The sequence below is a fragment of the Gadus chalcogrammus genome, chromosome 20 (assembly GCF_026213295.1).
Source record: "Gadus chalcogrammus isolate NIFS_2021 chromosome 20, NIFS_Gcha_1.0, whole genome shotgun sequence".
NCBI classification, from domain to species: Eukaryota; Metazoa; Chordata; class Actinopteri; order Gadiformes; family Gadidae; genus Gadus; species Gadus chalcogrammus.
This window is the reverse complement of record NC_079431.1, coordinates 15,793,893-15,814,490: the sequence shown is the minus strand read 5'-3', so window position 1 is coordinate 15,814,490 and position 20,598 is coordinate 15,793,893. Positions and strand designations below refer to the sequence as shown.

Sequence of the window (20,598 nt, the reverse complement as noted above, 5' to 3'; positions counted from 1 at the left end):
TATCTGACAGAGAACAAGGTTTCCCTCCTTCTAGTGATTAAAAGCAAGCATCATGGCTAGTCAAATAGTGATTAATAGTAGGAGGGGTTGTTCAAATGTGTAGTGGAGTCTAGTTTAATTTACTAATACAATACAAACCCTTCCAAAATAATGTAAAGTGTACAATACAGGAGTATCACTGGCACTGGTTCAGTATGGCTGTGTTGATGGTGACTTCTGCCACAAGACAGTATGGGATCCAAGGACGTGTTTTCGGTCGGATCCCTGCTTTGTTTGTAGACCTTGGCCTAGCAGACGTCCGTATCTCGCCTCTCCTCCTCTTATCACCCCACTGAAGGATGAGGAACCAAGGCCACAGCAACATCATTATCTTACATCAGCGGCTGGTCTAGTGATGTAAGTCAGGCTGGTTGATTTGCAATACAGGGGAGGTTGGGGGGAGTGGCCATGTCTGCAAGTATGCTAGACAATTTAAGCAATGGGCCTGATACAGAAGTCAGGGAAATGGTGGCAGTATAAGACTTAATATGCATGGTAATAAATGCGTCTGATGGTGCAAGGGGGAATCAGATGAAAGTGTTTGGAATTAATTAGGAATAAAGTAAAGAAGGTTGTAAAACTTTTGTTATTTGGATACATTTTTCCACGGCACATTATGATGATGAAATGTTTAACAAGATAGATAGGTAGATCTGCTGTTTAATGTAATGCAACTTTTATTAATATCTCTACATTATCAACCGGACAACTGTTAGAAAGAATAAACAAATCAATGCTTCTAACTACACTTACAGTTAAGCTATGACTTACATTAAGCTGAAACAAATACCCTTGCTTATTGACGAGTTCACTGTAAAAATGTCTTGCTGGTTTCAGAGTAACAACCTATGTCAACTAAGAATTTAACTATTCTTCTTCCCTTCACATCAAAACGTTTTTTGTAACACTAAATGTTAAAAGCATAGAATAATTTTAACAAATTGCCCTTGAAAGCATAATAAAATATAATTTATAAAAGTTATAAGTCATGTAAGTATATCTGACAACATACATATTAAAACTCAAGAGTTGATTCACCACCCCAGAATAATTTAGCATGTTAATATTAGCTGTTTATGTAGCTTCCGGCAGGCATAACCAACCCAAACTCTGCCAATGGCAGAATGGATCTTTACAGCATTATAACAGAATGAAAAGTTATCAAGAATATATTTAAAATATTCTTATTTTGCTACGGTAAAAAAGCAAAATAATATATTACAAATATTTGTAAATGATATAGTAAAAAAATTATAACGTTGGGGGTTTTGTTATTTACATTTATTTATTCAATCTTGTTTGGTGTGTGATCCAAAACACTCAAGGTCCTTTTACACTGAACGCATTTTTTTTTCTTTCTTTTTCTCGCATGTTCGTGTCATTTAGTAATTATGCGCCTGATGTAAAAGGACCTTAAGACAGGAGCTCTCTCTAGATAGTTTATATCTTTGAAATCTGAATTTGGTGGGGTCTGATGTTTTCAATCAGGAATGGCAATCACATTCCGTTAGACATAACAATATCCTGTAGGGTGTCACCAACCCTGTGTTTTTCTGTCAACGTCCTTGTAATCTCTTTGTGGAAGCAGTTTGATAACAGAGCCACGGTCGCCCCCCTCCTCTGGCTCTGAGACGTACCCCCCTCAGTCAGCTCTTGGCGGTGGGCAGCGGGCAGTCCTGTATCCGCGCCTCGTCCACGCAGTCCTCTGGCACGTGCACCCTCATGGTGCACGCCCTTATCCCCCCGAGGGGCTCCAGCACGTTGAACACCCTGTCCCACGCGTCCTGCTCGGGGTCGTAGCACTGCACGATGTCCACCATGCAGCGGCTGTTCCAGGAGTACCCCCCCACCACGTAGACCCTCCCCTCGAACAAGGTGACCCCCACGTCGCTTTGGCCCCGGGGCATGGGGGCCACTGCCGTCCACTGGTCCGCCGCGGGGCTGTAGAACTCGCAGCTCAGCACGTCGTCGTAGTCGCTGGTGGAGCCGAAGTGGTTGCCCCCCATGACGTAGAGGCGGTCCTCCACCGCGCACATGCAGTGCAGCCCCCGCAGCTCCATCATGTCGGCGCGGCGTGTCCAGGCGTCGGCCGCCGGGTCGTAGCTCCACAGCTGCTTCTGGAAGGTGTCCCTGGTGATGCCGCCTGGGGATGGGGGAGGGGGGGGGGGGCACGTGGAGGGTTAGGCCGAGGAGGAGCATGGTGATCAGAGTTGGCCCGGGAGCGGCCCAGACGAACAGGGCTCTGACTAGACCAATAACAAACATCTGCTATCTGCTATGATATATATGGAGATAATTAATCCACAAACTAGGACAGTGTTAAATTAAATTGTTGTGTTGCATTGTGTAGTTCAAAACACAAGTGTTTACCGTTTTTAGTAAGTTTGACAAGTCATATTCAGCTGGTGGCCCATCTAATGTGTGACGCTATAATTCTAAAGTTAAGATTAATATAATAATTCCTAAAATAGATAATTTAAACAGCGGATTGCATAGTCCATTGATTGTGTGTGTGTGTGTGTGTGTGTGTGTGTCCGTCCGTCCGTCCGTCCGTCCGTGTGTGTGTGTGTGTTACTGTGTGTGTGTGTTACTGTGTGTGTGTGTTTGTGCATGTGTTATCAATATGCACACCCAAGGCCATTAGAATGGTGGCCTCTGGTGTAACAATGCAGCGGTCCCTGTCTCTGGTGATCTACTTTAAACAAATCCTGGTCGTGTCTCCAAGCTTCCCCTCTTTTTGGGTTCTTTCTTCAAGATAGCAGGGCTCTTCTGGTGCCATGTGTTGTTGTATCTTGCTGGATTATGTCATATGTTTGTTTTGTTCATGACTCTTTTCTCAAGGTTTTTTTCACGTTTAGAAGCGGAAACCCAGATCTCAGTCTGACTCACTCTCTCGGTTCATCGCTCAGGTCTTTGTACTGCTCAGAGATGCAGTTGCATTTGGCGTAAACAGGAAGGAAGTGGGCTGAAATGTGTGGCCGATAGACAAGCACAAAACTTCACGCACCTGCTCCCATTGAGCTTCTGCCTCTTGATGCCAGAGCACTCCTAAGCCCTTTTATTCACAAGCTGCTCTTTATATAAACGATTAAATCTTCATACACCATGACCTGGAGTCACACAGGGACTTTGGTGACCATTTGAATTAATACAAAAGTTGCTTTGATATTCATATATCTTATGTTTCCAAAATTCTGGGTGCAATGAGGAGGTTTACAGTTGAACAGTCAATTCTACTCAACATATTATTGTTGTTGTTTCAAGACCACCCTAAGGATGTCAAACAATGGGGAAATTAAAACAAGACGTTGTTTATATCCATTTTGTCTTTTTCCTTTTTGCCTTACAGGGACCTTAAATAAAAACAATAGTGGCTACATTAAATGGAAGGTCTCGGTTCTCTGTAGTGTTTCCTCTGCATGCAGTTTGGTGCGTGACACATTCAGGACCTGTGGCTTAAGACCGCCATGCGCTTCAGACGGCCAGGCCCTTCAGACAGCACCAGGCCATTCAGACCCACTTTAACCACAGCCTTCGCTACTTCCTGTATCTCACTTCTGTTCTCACAGCCTGTCACTCTAACCTCCCATGCAGGGTTGCTAGTAAACCGATCCCGGGGTTAGCCACAGCACAGACCAGAGGCACTGAGTCCTGTGTTGGACCCAGAAGGGGTTCCCAACGGCTCATCCAACACGCTACGTCTCTCTGGGTATGGAAACAGAGATTTCTTTATATTTTACTATTAGCTGCTGCACCATTTTTAAGTTTGTTTACATTATATTATTCTACTACTACACTATACCTTTTATAAGTACAACACAGGGCACTACCTTTGCATTGGTATTAGTTTAGTCTTCACAGTATACTTACATACAAGAGGTGAACTGTTCCTTCATTACCTGAGACATACATGAGGTCACCGTGCACAGATCCAGCGTGTCCGTAGTGAGGTTCAGACATGTGACTCACTAATGTCCAATCATTCCTCTTCAGGTTGTAACACTCCACGCTGTCTGGAAACGGAGGAAGAGATCGAGATGGATTCAGAAAATATCTTTCTGATGGATTAAACATTTGTGATAATCATGATTTTACAACACAAATGACCAAGATAAGGGAAAAGAACAAGGCTTGTCAATCAGTTAATATTGATGTAAAGAGTGTTCTCTGTAACTTAATCCGACACTGAAGTCAGACCTGCAACATCTGTGGCAAGGTACTTGAAACTTGTGCAGAGCAATTCTGGAGCACTACTACACTGTACAGATACCATCTCAAAAAGCTGGCAAGCAAAATCTCTGAGTGAGTCAGGCCCAGCTCATGGCCTTGTAAAACCAGCAGGGCCTGAGGATGACGCCATATTAGATTGTTGGATCTGAATTTGTTTTATTTGTTAACTCTGTTTTCTCTGTGGTAGGTTGTTAGAACGAGAAGATTGCTGGTTTGGTCTCTGATCTCTCGGGTCGAGAGCCTTACCCAAACTGCTCCCATAGTGTTGTTTGGTCAAGGTTAGGAGTTAAGCTTTGTTTACCCAAACCCAATGTTTTCTCTTTGGTTTAGATCTTTACCGATCTTTACCGATCATCATGTCACAGCCTCTGTGACATGATGGCTCTGTGGGCACTTGGATTAAATCAATGAGTAAAAATATAAAGAGAATACGTATACAAACATACGTATCATTGATCCACATTTACATCATTTTGTTGTGTTGGATGATGGGCAGTGTGTAACTTTATGGTCAATAAACTTTTGTTATTTACATTTTATTAGCAGATAATAAATGCAGCAGATAAGACCAATTTTCCTGGGGACAATAAAGTCAATTGTATCTTATCTTTTCTGATACATGTATACCAAACAGGTTTCTCAACATCAACTGAAAAGGTGTAGACTTAACCCAGGGCTTACAATGCCTCCCCTTTGTTAGCCCTTTTAATATTATTCAAAGCCTCCAAAATCATTTTAAATCAGTGGAAATGAAAACCAACACATCGACCGTTTGCGTGCTGCAGATGAGAGGTGCATCACAAGGTCAGGTTATAAAGAGCCTCACCGATCTCCCCAGACAGGTTCCTCCCCCCCACGGCGTACAGCTGGCCCTTCAGGGCGCTCAGGTGGAAGAAGGTCCTCTTGGCGTTGAGCGAGGCGATCTGCAGCCAGCGGTCGAAGCGCGGGTCGTAGCGGTACGCGCAGTCCAGCGCCGTCTTCCCCTTGGTGTCGTAGGTGCTCTGGCCTGAGGGGGAGACGGAGGATGGAGGAAATGGGTCAGAGCCGTTGTTGTCTGCGTGCGGTACATCTATTACTTTTCGCTTACGTTTATATATTTAGCTTCTCAGAGCACTAGGTGGGGGAGTTCGCTAACAGGTGCAAACATGGTGGAGCGCTTGGCACAGAAGGTGAGGCACTGCACCTGGGAGCAGAATTAGGCATTCGAGTTGCAAGATGAAGGTTTGTGAATGTCCCTATTTGTCCATATCTCCAACAGGGGTGGATGCTCCTAACTCATTACCACTATATGGTAGGTAGTGTAGTAGTGCACAGTGGTTGCTGCTCCTACCTCCCACTATGAAGAGGAAGCCCCCCAGCAGGGCCACCCCATGCTGGTAGCGAGGGACCACCATGGGCTCCAGGGCCCTCCACAACCCGCTCTCCCCGTCGTAGAGCCTCAGCTCGCGGCTGACCACCAGCTGCTGCCGCATCACGCCCCCCAGCGCCAGCAGGTGCGTGGCGTCTGAGCGGATGCGCGTGCGCTCGGTCTGCAGCGTGGGCTGCAGGAAGGGCATCATCTGGTAGTTGCTGGCCTCCAGCAGCAGGCTGACGCACGCCGCGTCGCTGCGCATCAGCGTCTCCTTGCCCGCCGCCGACCCCGCCCCTCCTCCCTCCTCGTCCCCCTCGTCCTCGCACTGGGAGATCTGGATCAGCTGGCCGGGGGTCATGAGGGGGAAGCGGATGTGCCGCATCAGGGTGTAGATGGAGGCCCGGCGGCAGGGCGCGTCGTGGTTGAGCCAGGCGCGGGCGATGCCGTACAGCTCCATCTCTGAGAAGCCCTTCAGGGAGTCACTGGCCAGGGCCTGGGCCATGCCTCTGGCCGACAGCTCCAGGTAGCGGCCGCTCTGCACCAGCTCACACAGGTTCTGGATCACAAACTCACCTGGACGGGAAGGGTTAGGGTTAGGAGTTAGTTAGTTCAGGCGGGGGATTTGTTGGTTCTGGGTTTGAAGCTGTCCGTGTGAAGCTTTCCTTTGAAATGTACCACCATTCTTTTATATATATATTTTTCCTCCCCATATTTTTCGAAATATTATAGATATTTTGTGTATAGATGTACCGTCCAACTACAAACGTCCCCCTTTTTCATTTCCGAAATCAGGTAACGTTACCCTACCGGCTTCTTAATGAGATGTATCTGAATTCACTGTAAGGAGCTTTGGATAACAGCGTCCGCCTAATGACCATATAGTGAAATAGTACAAATAAAATACTTTGCGGCGCATATTATTATTTTTTTTTAACTGCTCGTGGCGCCCCCCACACGTCATCGAGGAATGGCACCACGGTTTGCCCGTGCCTAAAACCGCCACTGTACAGTCTGGAGAGAAGTCCAAACATTCATGAGTTAATGCAGATACTATTTGAGTAAGGTAAAGAGGTAATATAAAAACACACCTATGTTCTCCTGCACATCCTCCAGCAGCAGATCAACTGCCACACGCTCCACCTCCACACAGTTATCCACCGTGATCTGACACACACACACACACACACACACACACACACACACACACACACACACACACACACACACACACACACACGCACACGCACACGCACACACACACACACACACACACACACACACACACGCACACACACACGCACACGCACACACACACACACACACACATGAATCATTCACTTATCCATCATCCATAAGGCCGGTTGTATTAGCATCCATAGGCCCTTTTCACATACCGTCTGTCTAGTTTCTAAACACATTAAATCCCCCACCCAGCTGGCATTCAGAACCAAGAGGTACCCAGATGGCTAGTAGGTGAATACGACTGACATTTTTCAAGTTTCACCTTGTAGGATTTCAGAAATGTTGAAACTGCTGTGAAATTTGGAAATAATAATAGTAATTTAATTTAGCACCTTTCAAGGGCCCAAAGGACTCTATACACGTAGCAGAATGCTACAAACAGGAACAGAAAATAATGAGAGCACAGGATGTCCAAAAATGTAGTTCTAGCGGGCTGCCACACTGAGGGCTTTGTTCCATAAATTCTGCATGTTGGGGTGGAGGGAGAATGGATATCTAGTGTTACACTAACATACTATTAAACAATATGGCATATCATTGTGTGTTGTATTGTATGCTTTGATTGTTCTCAGCCTCATGTTCAGCCTCTGGTCATTTATCCAAAGTGTCTTGTGCTTGTGTGTGCCTGTGATGTAGATGTGCGCTACGATCAGAGTGCCAGTGCCCTGGGCCTCACCTCGCTGCTCAGCAGCTGATTGCAGAAGCCCAACACGGGCATGACCTGAAGGAAGTTGGCCGCCTCCAGAGTGTCCTGCAGGTTGGCCATGTTGAGGTTGACCCTGGAGGTGTAGATGAAGTCTATGACGTTCTTCAGACCGGCCCTGGTCACGCCATGGAGCTTGATCTCCTCCATCTCCTGCTCCCGCATGCCTCCTGGTTCACAGCCGAAGGAAGAAACAAAGCAGAGTTAAAAGGGAGCCTTGACTCTAGCGCATCCATCAGGTAGGACATGTTACAGGTAGCACATCATTTGTTCATTTGAATATTCATAAACTGGCATTGCCATATCAATTTATGTATCTTGTATTATGCACCTATTCACAATCAGTACATTATTTGCATAAAATAGAATAGTTAAATATGAAATATATATATATATGTATAAATATATATATATATATATATATATATATATATATATATATATATATATATATATATATATATAAACAGGCTACACGTCTCCAGCCTAAAGTGATGAATGGGGTGGGTGTCTGTAGTCTAATCGCGTTATAAATATAATTGTTCTCAGTTCCTCAGAGACACTTAGGAAGAACCAGACAGAGTGAGAGACTTGTACCAGTCACTCACTATTGAGATGTGGTACTGTTCTCTGGCTTTGTGATAAGGACGGGTCACTGTTGAAAGAAATGCAGATCACATGACAAATATATGTCCACACTTCCTCTTTTCCTCACAGACACAGGCAGAGACAGTCTCAGTGGGGACTGGGGGTGGGGGTGATGTAGCCCTGTGGGCGCCTGTGTCCTCTATCCAGCTCATATAAAGACGTAGTGCTAGCTTGTTTTCCTGTGTATTCTTGTAGTTAATATAAGCTTGTAGTAATGTGTGTATTTGGGTAGCTGTTAGAAAATGTAAATGTGATGCCGACTGGGTTTGTGGTAGTTCATTGGTACTGTGTTCTTTGATGTGGATCTGTGTAACTCTGTGCATCTGCAGTACTGTGTGTCTGGAGGTGTGGACAATAGCGGTTGTCTCACCGGTGAACATGGCTTTGAAGTAGTCGCTGGCGGAGGCCATGATGACCCGGTGAACAGGGAAGGTCTCGCTGGCGTCGCCGGCAACCAGGATGACATCACACAGGGTTGTGTCGCCGCGGAAACAATCCAAACCCTTTACAGAGTCAGCTGTCAAAGGGTATCCGCCATGTATCTCTCTCCCATCTTTCTATCATTAACCTGTCCAACTCATGCCATCAATATCTATCTATCTGTCTGTCTGTCTGTCTGTCTGTCTGTCTGTCTGTCTGTCTGTCTGTCTGTCTGTCTGTCTGTCTGTCTGTCTGTCTGTCTGTCTGTCTGTCTGTCTGTCTGTCTGTCTGTCTGTCTGTCTGTCTGTCTGTCTGTCTGTCTGTCTGTCTGTCTGTCTGTCTGTCTGTCTGTCTGTCTGTCTGTCTGTCTGTCTGTCTGTCTGTCTGTCTGTCTGTCTGTCTGTCTGTCTATCTATCTATCTATCTATCTATCTATCTATCTATCTATCTATCTATCTATCTATCTATCTATCTATCTATCTATCTATCTATCTATCTATCTATCCATCTACCCATCCATCTACCCATCTATATATCCATCTATGTATCCATCCATTCTTCCATTGATTAGTTTATCAATCCATCCAGTCATCCATTTATCTTTCCATCCCTGTACAGTACATTGTGTGCTTCCACTGTACCTGCAGGAGGTTTTCACCATGCTTGTTGCTGGTAAACAACTTTGACAGAGGCCTTGGTGGAAGCCTGGGCTTTGGTTTAGAAGTTGACTGCTTGGGTGGCCTCTCAGCAAGAGCAGAGGCCTGAGGTTTAGGGGCTAGTGCCGGCTTGGGTCCTGGGCTCGGAGGAGCGGGCCTTTCAGCTGGGAGATCAGAAAGACATGTAGTCAAGTTATTTATTCATTTCATGTTGTTGGAATAGTCTAAAAAAATGATAATGCTGCATGACCTAGTTTCTAAAGAGTACAAAGTAGCCATGGGAATCATAAATAGGCCTACAAGGTTCGTAAACATTGTTTTTGTGTTGTATTTGTCAAATATATTGAGCATATGATGTACCATATACTAAGAGGGTTCAGTAGGTAATACCTTGGGCAGCAGGGGGTCTCGGCGGCGGAGCTGGTGGGTCCTCTGGAGGCGGCCTGGGGGCCTCCCGGGCCTGTCTCTGGGGGTCCCGGGAGTGTCTGCTCCCAAAACGGGACAGTGTCCTGTGGAGCCTGCTGGGTCCACTGTCGTTCCCACCCCCGCTATGAAGGACACGGAGCAGGTCATTATCCCCTACAGGACTTTATATATATCATCATTTACTATGTTGGGATAACAGCTTTAACAAATGTTACTTGATATGTGCCACAAGTATCAAATAGTCATTCATAGTTAATGTTTGTATTAGTTTTGATTTGTCAGCACATTTAATGGTTTTGTAGATCTTATGCAAGCCATTTTTCACCGCAGGCCAGTTACAGTAACGTAGGCTAGCTTATAGGCTAGGTTGAAGGCTAGCCGATGCGGGCCAGCTGATAAAGGCTACATGCTAGGTAACAGTCTATTTTATAAAGTAGACTAGGTCATATCCCTTTACTTAACCCCCCATCTTATCTTATCTTACCCCATCTGATTGCCATCGTTGGGACGCTGGTTGTTTTCACGATGTGAAGAATTCCTGAGTGCAGACAAAGAGAAGAGTAAATAGAACAGCTATCTGAAGTCAGTCCCATGCAATATTTCCAACATGTTTATCTTGTCAATCCCATAGAAGGGAGTTTGAACGTTTCTAAATACATTTGTCCAGAGGCGTTCGGTTGTAAAACTTCGATCAAGGCGTCCCATGAATGATTTAGTCTCCTCAAAACCCATCGGGTCGGCAGCCAAAGATTTACATTGTAGTATACAATAGTTTGGAGACTTCATCAGAGAATCACGCCTTAATCCAGGTCTTTATGCATTTTATCTCCTTGCTATCCTCTGCTTTTTTTTATGTGTCATTCTCCGTTGCAAAGACAGTTGATACAATGTGGGATGGTATGGTCTTATCTTTATGACACCTGAAGAGGTATACTATTATCTAGTACAGTGCAATGGTCAAACACACGAACAGCAGATCAAAGTTTTTCTTGTTAATCCTGTGAATCCTTTCCCGTAATCTCAGACGGTTGGAGGCTGATGTGGTACGAAATAAGACAAATGAAATCTGTTTCTAGGTCGAAGTTGATGTGGTTGTCTTACAGTAAATAAACAGACAAAAATTTAAAAAAGTACACCTTGAGAAGAACCATGCAACCTTGAGAAAGAAAATAAGATGGATCGATCCCCCCTTTCCAGCAATGGCTAGGAGGGCTACACTGAAGATGTGGGGATGTTTCGCATCTAGATGATGCTCGTAATGAGAACGTGGTGTTTCACCACCTTTCATTCTTCTCATCACTTCCTTTAGACAGCAGTACACAATGTAGACTGTAATCTCAAATGACCGATCATTCACCATACTTTGTAGGGTTGCAGGAAAGCGAGAAAGTGAGTAGGGTCAAAGGTTCTGTGATCCAACCCTGAATGTCTGCAGCCTAACCTTTAGTCATCCGTGAGCAACACGCCCTAACCTCCTACCCTCTCCTCAATGACTTGTCTCTGTGATATAACATGTAGCATGATATATACCAGTCAGACCGTTTATTTGGCGGTGCACGGCCAGGTCCCAGCTAACATCATGTATTTGCTTCTTTCCGCAATTGTGTGTTGTGGATGCGATACAAAACAACTTTATTAAATCCCCAGACGGCATGAAGTGTATCTGAAAATTGTGTGTTGTGGATGCGTTAGTCAAGGATAGTTTTATATTCCAATTAAAGGAGACATATTATGGTGTTTTCCCAACAAGTAAACATAGTATAGGAGTTCCAGAAAACTTTTTGAATATTTTTGAAGCTGTTTGCTGTAACTCATATACTATGTTTACTTGCAAATAGCTTTACTGCAAATGAGCTGTTTCCCATTGACCAATAAACTGTCAGTGTGAACCACAGCATAGAGGAGAAGTGATTGTTGCCGTTTGCAGACTACCTGGAGCTCTATATTAATATAATATACTATAATAATAATAATATAATATAATATATAGGTATTTATATAATATTATATATAATATCACGGCCAAAAGCTATGTGCGCCTCGGATGATATTATGAATCATAAAGACTGCGTCTGACGTCTCTGGTACTTCCACAACAAGTAAAGACTCGTAATGGGGGTTATCTCGGCCATGATTGAGAAGAATTGGGGGAAAGGAACTTGGCTTGACTCTCTGAAGCCAATATTGAACCACGACATGGAGGAGAAAGGGATTGTACTCCCGGAGCTGAGCTGCCGGACTGCCGCCAGAGATTCGGCGGCAGTCCGGCAGCTCCGCCGGGCTCCCTGCCAGGCAGTCACATGGCAAACTGACAAATTAGACATCTATTTTTGTATGGAATATTCCTGCTTCTGAAACATCGCCGCCCAGCGCTCGTCCGCTGGTCCACAAAATCGTAGCTATGCTCTGATTAGAGGGGAGTGTGCACCCCCTTCCTACGTAGGAGGGGGCGCCGAAAATGACTCGCTCGTTTGGTAACTGTAGGCAGGGTACTTTCAGAAATGCATATCTCACTCAAGGAATCATGTACAGACTTTTGTCAAAGTTTGTATGTGTGTGGGAGCCCGAGAGACCCAAAACAACACCCCAAATCCCAGGAAAAGGGTTGTTTTCATAATATGTCCCCTTTAACTAATATAGAAAAAAGGCATTCAACTGTTTATCTCTAGTCTGGTACAGTAGCATGTCAATAAATGTTTAATGATAGCAGTTGTGAAGTATTCTGCTTCTACTCAATACACTGACGATGAAAAACTGCAACAAATTTTTACATCACAGAATCCTATTAACCTGGAATGTAAACAACAGTTTTTGAGCAACAAAGTTTTCAATAGTTGCTAAGCACTTTGTGATTGCATATCTGGAACGACGCTACATAAATAAATCTCCTTACTTAGTAACATCCATGTTATGAATATGAAGTTATGAACTTACCTGAAGGAAATCCTCTGAAACAGACTGGTCTTGTTTCCCCCCTCCAGCCTGACGTTCAGTCAGTGGCACCGTAGGAACACCTCACTGAGAGAGAGAGCCTTAGTCTGACCTCACACGGGCACCTCAGAGAGAGAGAGAGCCTTAGTCTGACCTCACACGACCACCTCACAGAGAGAGAGCCTTAGTCTGACCTCACACGGGCACCTCAGAGAGAGAGAGAGCCTTAGTCTGACCTCACCCGGGCACCTCAGAGAGAGAGAGCTTTAGCTTGTGTACCTTCGAGAGAGGAAGCCTTCGTTTGTGATCTTGAACGTCCAACAGAGAGCTTGTCTTGAAAGACTAACCTCAGAGAGCGAGAGCGAGAGAGAGAGCAAGAGAGAGAGAGACCACCATGTTATCTCACATCACCAATTAAGAGAAAGGACATGTAGATTCCAACGAAGTTTGAATATTCTTCTGTCTTCAGCTAACCACTCTCTCACTTCCTGTGTCACTTCTCTTTCTCTCTACCACTAACTTTCTCACCACCTCTCACTCTTACCCTCACCATCTCTCTACTTCTCTCTCCACTGAAAAAATGCACTTGAAACTTGTAATGCACTTTAATGCGTCAAAACACAATTTTCATTTGTGTTTTGATGGTTTTGATCATTTCAATTATACATTTCATCGATAATAATATACTGTTTAGCCGTGTTTCATGTAAGTTGTTCAATATGGTTACCTGAGAGGTAAAAACACTAGGTTATCTAAATACTACTGGTTGAATTCAAGTAATGGATTTAAAGGATTGTTACCCTCCATGATTTGCTCAATCTATATAATATAATAATAATTACAATAATTTATTGTTTATTAATTAGGATGACTATGAGCTGCGTCCCTGTAGGAGACTGTATATTACTTTCAGTTCAATTGTTTCAGATCGTCTTTAAACCACAATGTCTCACATGAAGAACCACACCCTTTAATCTGACTTCCCCTCGCTGTTTTTACTTATAAATACCGTTTGTCTCGGACCCTTGGTCATCCGACTTGGTCAGACCGGTCCTCAAGAGCCCCCTAATCAAACTGGAACCATTGGTCAACAAACACCACAGTCGCTGTTTTTCACAATGCAAAATACTTTATTGTTTTTCCACAAATGCTCTCCAAAACACTCCCACCCCTCCTTGAGTTTGTCCACCATCCTCCATCCTCAGTATGTCCATATGAAAAAAGCGCCTTCTGCAATTGTGTGCACTTTCTCCAGCCACCTCAGTTAAATGGAAATGATTTGCATCCTAGCAGTAATGTACCCTGCTTGACCTAATGCCGAAATGTAATCATGTTAAACTATATTCCCAAACGTATTTAATCAATATTTAATCAAATCTCTTCACCTAACCACAACCGCAATTCAAAAGCCTCAAATTAATAACCATGATCTGATCATCGATGATTCTTAATTTTCATGTTTCATGTTAAACACATGTCTAATGTGTTGTGGTTGTTTTTAAATACATATTGGTTCTGATGTGGTGCAGTGTGAGTCGGCCTCACTGTCGACCCCTGGTGGTCAGAGCTTTGCGAACTGAATCAGGTTCCGGTTAATCTCCGCAACATTCCTGCATCCTGCCATTAGAAACAGAAAAGTTTTTAAAGCCTGATTTGATGTATTCAAATATCAAAAATATATTATAGAGGAAAAAACTTGACAATATTTAGATTAACCGATTATATTTTATGTAAATTATTATTATTTATATATTATTTTAATATATCAATTTTATATTAAATCAGTATATTGTCAGAGTTGACTCACCAGACAGAGCCATTGACAAGCGAAACTCATCATTGAGTATCTGCAGGACCTCTCTAACTCCTTCCTCTCCCTGTTGAAACAAACACCAACATCACATCAAGCTATAGATACAGTCAAGACCCAAAAACCAACACAAATGACACAAAACTACAGATAGTCAAGACCCAAACATCAGCACAAATGACACAAAACTTTAGATACATACAATAAGACGATCGCATATTAGACCAAACTATAGATACATAGGCTTACATTAAACACCAGCAAACATTAAACCAAACAAAAAATACAGTAATCACCAGCACACATTACACCAAACTATAGATACAGTAAACACCAGCACACATTACAACACCAAATTATAGATACACACACCAGCACATAAAACAACAAACTACAGATACAGTAAACACCATAACACAGTACAACAAACTACAGATACATAATAAATACCAGCACACATTGCACTAAACTATAGCCACATGCAATAAATATCACCACACATTACACCAAACGTTAAATACAAGACCAATACACCAAGCTATAGATACATAATAAATGGCAACACACATTGCACCAAGCTATAGAGAAATACAATAAACACCAGCACACATTACACCAAGATATAGATACATAATAAAAAGCCACACACATACCACAAACAACAGATACATACATAAACAACAGCACGCATTACACTAAACTTAACTTAAACAATTAAAATCACGAAAACAAACTAATGATGAATCGAAATCGGAAAATTCCAAGGAGTTTAGTCAGAACGCAGTTATTAATGTTGTATTCATGTAATTAATGTGACTAAACCAACGATAACCCTTGACAACTATTACATTAGGCATTCAATCAAACACTACAGTAAAATATCACACACAAACACACACACAGATGCATTCTTAACCCCCGACCTTATGTTACCTTGTAGGCAAGCCCCCACACGGCTGGTCTGCCAATGAACACACACTTGGCTCCCAAGGCCAGGGCCTTCAACACATCACTTCCTGTCCTGATCCCGCCGTCCAGGTAGACCTCGATCCTCCCCTGCACCGTTTCCACAATCTCAGACAGCACATCGATCTGTAGGGCAGACAGGTGTGGGTCAGGTATAACTAAGTGTTGGGTTAGGTGTACAGTTGGTGTGTTTAGCATACGGGTTAGCTAACAGGTGTAGCCTAAGGTTTTATGACAGGGTTTGTGACAGGTTTAGCCGTTTGTTTGTGTTTAGTGTTTGGTTAGTTTAAACGTGTTTGGTTCAACTAATATATGTTGGGCTTAGCCAACAAGTTTAGCAAACAGGTGTTTACCTAACATTGTGTTTGGTTTAGCTAGCAGGTTTCTCTCACAGGTGTGGGACGGTGTACAGTTGGCATGTTCAGCATACAGGTGTTCAGGTTAGCGAACAGATCTTAGAGTTTGCCAACAGGTTTAGCAATGGTGTTGGTTTTAGTTCAAATGTGTTGAGTTTAGCATGTCTTGTGGTTTATATCACATGTTTTGTGGTTTGAATACAGGTTTTGGGTTTAGCTAACAGGTATTGGGCTTGGACAGACAGATGTAGGTTAGGTGTAGTCGCAGTGCAGGTAATGCCTGTGTTAGACGTAGGTAAGGTTAGGTAGATGAGGTGTAGGTGAGGTGGAGGTGACCTGTAGGTCAGTAAGTGTCGGTTATATGCAGAAGAGGTGAGTCGAGTTGAGTCAACAGGTGTCCGTACCGTGGCTGGGCCGCCGTCCAGCTGCCTCCCCCCGTGATTGGACACTATGATCCCCTGGACGCCGTGCTCCACGGCCAGCTCGGCATCCTCCTTGGTCAGGATGCCCTTGATGATGATTGGCAGGCGGGTGAGGGACTGGAGCCAGTAGATGTCCTTCCAGCTAATGGATGGGTCCAGGGTGTTGGCTGGGATCCCATACTCCTCGGAATCCGTAAACTCCTGTTCCACAGATAGGTACTCTATTTCAGATTTATACCGTTACTGTAGCTTATCCTGATTCTAACACTGCTAATATACCGTTACTATAGCTGACCCTGATTCTACTACTGTTAATATACAATTACTGTAACATATCCTGATTCTACTCCTGTCATGTACTGTATATGAATTAGCTGTATGTAACCTTGGACAAAAGTAATACAATTGTGAGCTCCCTTTAGCGACCCAGTTTGCCCAATAGACAGTAGACGTGTTGTTCCAGAACATTGTATCTCGTCCAGAGGAAGGTCTGGTTCTGACGTACCGTGACCTGGAACATCCCGTCTAGGTTTTTGACCTTGAGGTGCGGCGGCAGTTTGAACTGGTTGCGTATGTCGTTGCGCCGCTTGCCGGTGTAAGGTACATCGACGGTCAGCACCAGCGCCTTGTAGCCGAGCGCCTCAACACGCGCGACGATCTGCTCCGACAGCTTGCGGTCGCGGTACACGTACAGCTGGAACCAGCGGAAGCCATTGGGCGCCGCGGCGACTATCTCCTCCACGGAGCAGGTGGAGTAGGTGCTGGTGATGTAGCAGGTGTTGACCGCCTCCGTGGCTGGAGATACGACACAGGAGTGGCAACGTTTTGAAGGTGTTAAACATGGATATAACATGTTATGTTATTATTTTTTCCGTGTCACATTCCTGAACACCTTACCCAAGATTTTTCTAGCGCACTAGAGTTATGAATGAGCCTGCCCTGACCCTTGCCTTATAGTTGTCAGTTGACACTTGGTTCCAAAACGTCCTTGATGCCTTTGGAACAAGTCCATAGGCATCAAAATATAAGAGTGCCCCTTTCAAATCCTTCAATTTGTCTATCAATCTGTCCGGCTCACTATTTGTGATCTACCATTTAGATTACATTCCATTTACAAAGAACACATACACACAAGCTAAAATACTAACTTTAACAACGGTCCATTACCTCTGGCTGTGGCGACCTCGCCCTCGTGCCAAGCCAGGCAGTGGAAGGCTGTCGGTGCTATTCCCACCGGGAAGCTGATCTCGGTGCCTTGCACCGTGGTCCGGGTGTCACTCACCGATACGTCTCTCAGGATGCGGGGCCTGAGACGGATCCTGAGGCGGCACAACAGGCAAACAGTGAGGAGGAGTATTCATAAGGAGGAGTATTCATAAGGAGGAATTCAGAATGTAGTCTTGACGCCTAGCATAGCTTAGAATTACATCTCTAATATACAATAGAAGGGCATTATACCGTGCTGTATACTGTACTGTGTCCTTTCCATAATCAGTGGTATTTTTTTTATGACAAAAGTAGTAGGCCTAGTTAAAATGGTAATGTCAAGATGCTGGGATGGTGAAGAAGTGGATGAATTGTTTGAATGGATGGATGGATGGAGCTGCAAGAGGACTAAATTCTCCTGTAAGAGCACATTTGCAAAAGCATTTGCAACTTCTTAGTTCCAATGAGCCACAGAGTGGCATATTCATGAAAATATAAGCCTTATCGGATTGTTTCGACCAATGTTTCACCTCTATGGACAGTAAGTTTATCACAACTAAATACAAACAGATTCATATTTTTTTCTTGAATGGGGCACTCTATGGAGGGAATTGCATCTAAGAGGTTGCAAGGTCCTCTTAGTTGCTTGTGGTTCGATGGATGGATAGGTTGATAGAGGATGGATGGACTGATGGATGGTTGATGGATGAATGGATAGGTCGGTAAAGGAGAGGATGGATAGGGTGATGATGGTTGGATTTAGGGTGTGTAGGTCGATGGAGGATGGATGGATGACTGGAGGATATATGGGTGGATAAGGGCAGGGCTCTCAAGTCTCACGCATTGGCATGAGACACACGCATTTCAACCCATGCACACGCTCGCACGCCACACTTCATATTTCTCACTCAGAGAAATTACCAAGATAGCGCCAACCAACTTGCACCGCTATTTAACGTTGCGTTTCTCCGGGTCGTTCACAAACAAGTTAGGCTACGCCCTCCCCTACTCTGTTCTCTTTGCATTGGTGGAAGCGACTTTATGTTTGTTTTGATTTTTAGCATTATTGTTTTATAGGGTCAAACATTAACAAATTTCTCCTACAGGGGATTGATGTAGTTGTTTCTATTGAACAGAAAGAAACACTTGGTCATACTTTACACACACTTTAACACAGCATTGGCCTTCTGAATGCCACAGATATATTTTAAGCATTGGACTGAATGCCACATAAATATCTAATTGTTTGCACGTTTGTAATGTTTACAAGTTCAGGGAAAAGTATATGCCTCTACTGGTGTTGCTTAGGCCAATAGCCTTTTGAGGCAGTGTTGTTTCTGAATATTAGTGTTAAGGGCCAATAATGCTTATTATCGTACATTAGTCAGCATGTCCTTATGGCACCACATTTGTATGCAGTCACATGTTAATATACACCCCCCTCCCCCCCCGACAAAATCTCACTCTGAACTCAATTCAAACCTTGAGAGCCCTGTAAGGGAGAGGATGGTCGGACTGAGGATGGACCTGAGAGTAGTGTGAGAGTACCGTTTGTAGGCCAACAGGTTGTCGTCGCGGGTGCAGCACTCGTCCGCCCCGGCAGCGTAGTAGTCCCAGGTGGCCTTGGACAGGTGCTCCTTGGCATACTCCTCAAAGTCTGTGAGGCACACTAGTGCCATCTCTGCACAGCGCCCTCCCTCCCTGCAGGGGGCGCAGAGCGCAGCTTAGGAGGGACAGCAGCTTCACAGACTCATCTGGACTTTATTTCTCATGATGCATTAGAAATGGTTTTGTTTAAAAGGCAATTTGAAACGGTTAAGTTGAGGTATAATGTGTTGAGGTTAAGTTTGTGTATCAGGTTAGAGAGTGTTGATATCAGGTTAGAGATGGTTGAGTGTTGATATCAGGTTAGAGATGGTTAGGTGTAGACATCACGTTAGAGATGATTAGGTGTAGATATCACGTTAGAGATGGTTAGGTGTAGATATCACGTTAGAGATGGTTAAATGTAGATATCACGTTAGATATTGTTAAGTTCCAATGCGTTTAGATCTCAATGCATCATGGGAATAACCACCTGGAGGGTAGTATAGTTCCAATATAAAAGAGTGCAGCGTTGATACAGCCTAAGACAGCCTATAAACACACACACACACACACACACACACACACACACACACACACACACACACACACACACACACACACACACACACACACACACACACACACACACACACACACACACACACACACACACACACACACACACACACACACACACACACACACACACACACATATATACATATGTGTAATGAATACTTAATAAATAAAAAGGATCATACTTGACTTAAGAGATCACTTTCCACCTTTCACTTTTGACTGTTTAACTGTGCAAGAGATGCAACACACTAGTCGTATCCTCATCATAACAAAGAGGCTTATTGCATCATCTTCATAGTATAACATACTGACCTAGCTACCAAACAACCTTTCAGTTAGGGAGAAGCAGTCATCCAGAGGCTCAACTGTTTAAAGTATTGAATTTGTTGGCTTTCAATAACTCATGTGTATAGCTTGATGAATTGCGCATGCACAGATTTCTGTTTTAATAAAACATAAGCAGTAAAAATGGGAAACAAAAGTCCAACATTTAGTAGACTATAGTATTAGATTAGAAGAAAGTTATTTAACATACCTCGAATATAAACAAAACCTTTAAAATAGACAGATCCAGTCTGCTGCAGAGCCCCTGGTTTCCTCACCAATAACTCACTATGAGACTTTGAACTCTGCCCTGTGAAGCTAATCTAAAAACAACTGCATGACCAAACCGTTCCAGGGGAAAAACAAACAGCTAACCACACCGGCATTCATCTATCAAATACAGGAGTAGGCGCAGAAATGTTTAACTATTACCAAGTACTACCAAAAGGCTACAATAATATGAAACATACTTTAAAAACTACTTACCAATACAGCAGTATCACTACCACATTTCCAATACCCTCTCATACATAATATCATTATCACATAAACTACACAACAACACAGTATTATTACTACCACTTTAATACCACTCACTATACCATTAGTATCACCACCACTTTACAATTACGCACTATAGCATTAGTATCACTACCTCTTTAAGCTACTTACCAATATAGTAACACTAGTACTTTTAAAATA

At 43.6% G+C, this 20,598-nt stretch overlaps 2 protein-coding genes across 3 annotated transcripts; both read right to left on the bottom strand.

Moving 5' to 3' along the window:
* Nucleotides 1-1,305: 1,305 nt before the first annotated feature.
* Nucleotides 1,306-13,219, bottom strand: si:rp71-68n21.9 (kelch-like protein 9). The gene is made up of 11 exons (XM_056579598.1): nt 12,650-13,219; nt 10,200-10,253; nt 9,680-9,837; nt 9,275-9,453; nt 8,584-8,716; nt 7,539-7,735; nt 6,709-6,784; nt 5,600-6,193; nt 5,096-5,275; nt 3,939-4,052; nt 1,306-2,182 (listed from the first exon to the last, which is right to left on the bottom strand). Exons 2-11 carry the CDS (start codon nt 10,202-10,204, stop codon nt 1,686-1,688), a joined length of 2,133 nt encoding a protein of 710 aa, XP_056435573.1. The 5' UTR covers nt 10,205-10,253; nt 12,650-13,219; the 3' UTR covers nt 1,306-1,685.
* Nucleotides 13,220-13,755: 536 nt separating this feature from the next.
* hao2 (hydroxyacid oxidase 2 (long chain)) lies at nt 13,756-20,215 on the bottom strand. Of its 2 annotated transcripts, XM_056579603.1 has the most exons (9): nt 20,108-20,196; nt 19,484-19,542; nt 18,955-19,107; nt 17,368-17,519; nt 16,706-16,995; nt 16,183-16,401; nt 15,390-15,548; nt 14,454-14,523; nt 13,756-14,263 (listed from the first exon to the last, which is right to left on the bottom strand). In XM_056579603.1, the coding sequence occupies exons 3-9, from the start codon at nt 19,083-19,085 to the stop codon at nt 14,208-14,210; spliced, it is 1,077 nt and encodes a 358-aa protein (XP_056435578.1). In that variant the 5' UTR covers nt 19,086-19,107; nt 19,484-19,542; nt 20,108-20,196; the 3' UTR covers nt 13,756-14,207. The 2 variants fall into 2 exon arrangements, with proteins under 2 accessions (XP_056435578.1, XP_056435577.1); XM_056579602.1 differs by lacking the exon at nt 19,484-19,542 and having other exon boundaries at nt 13,757-14,263; nt 20,108-20,215.
* Between the last annotated feature and the right edge of the window lie 383 nt (nt 20,216-20,598).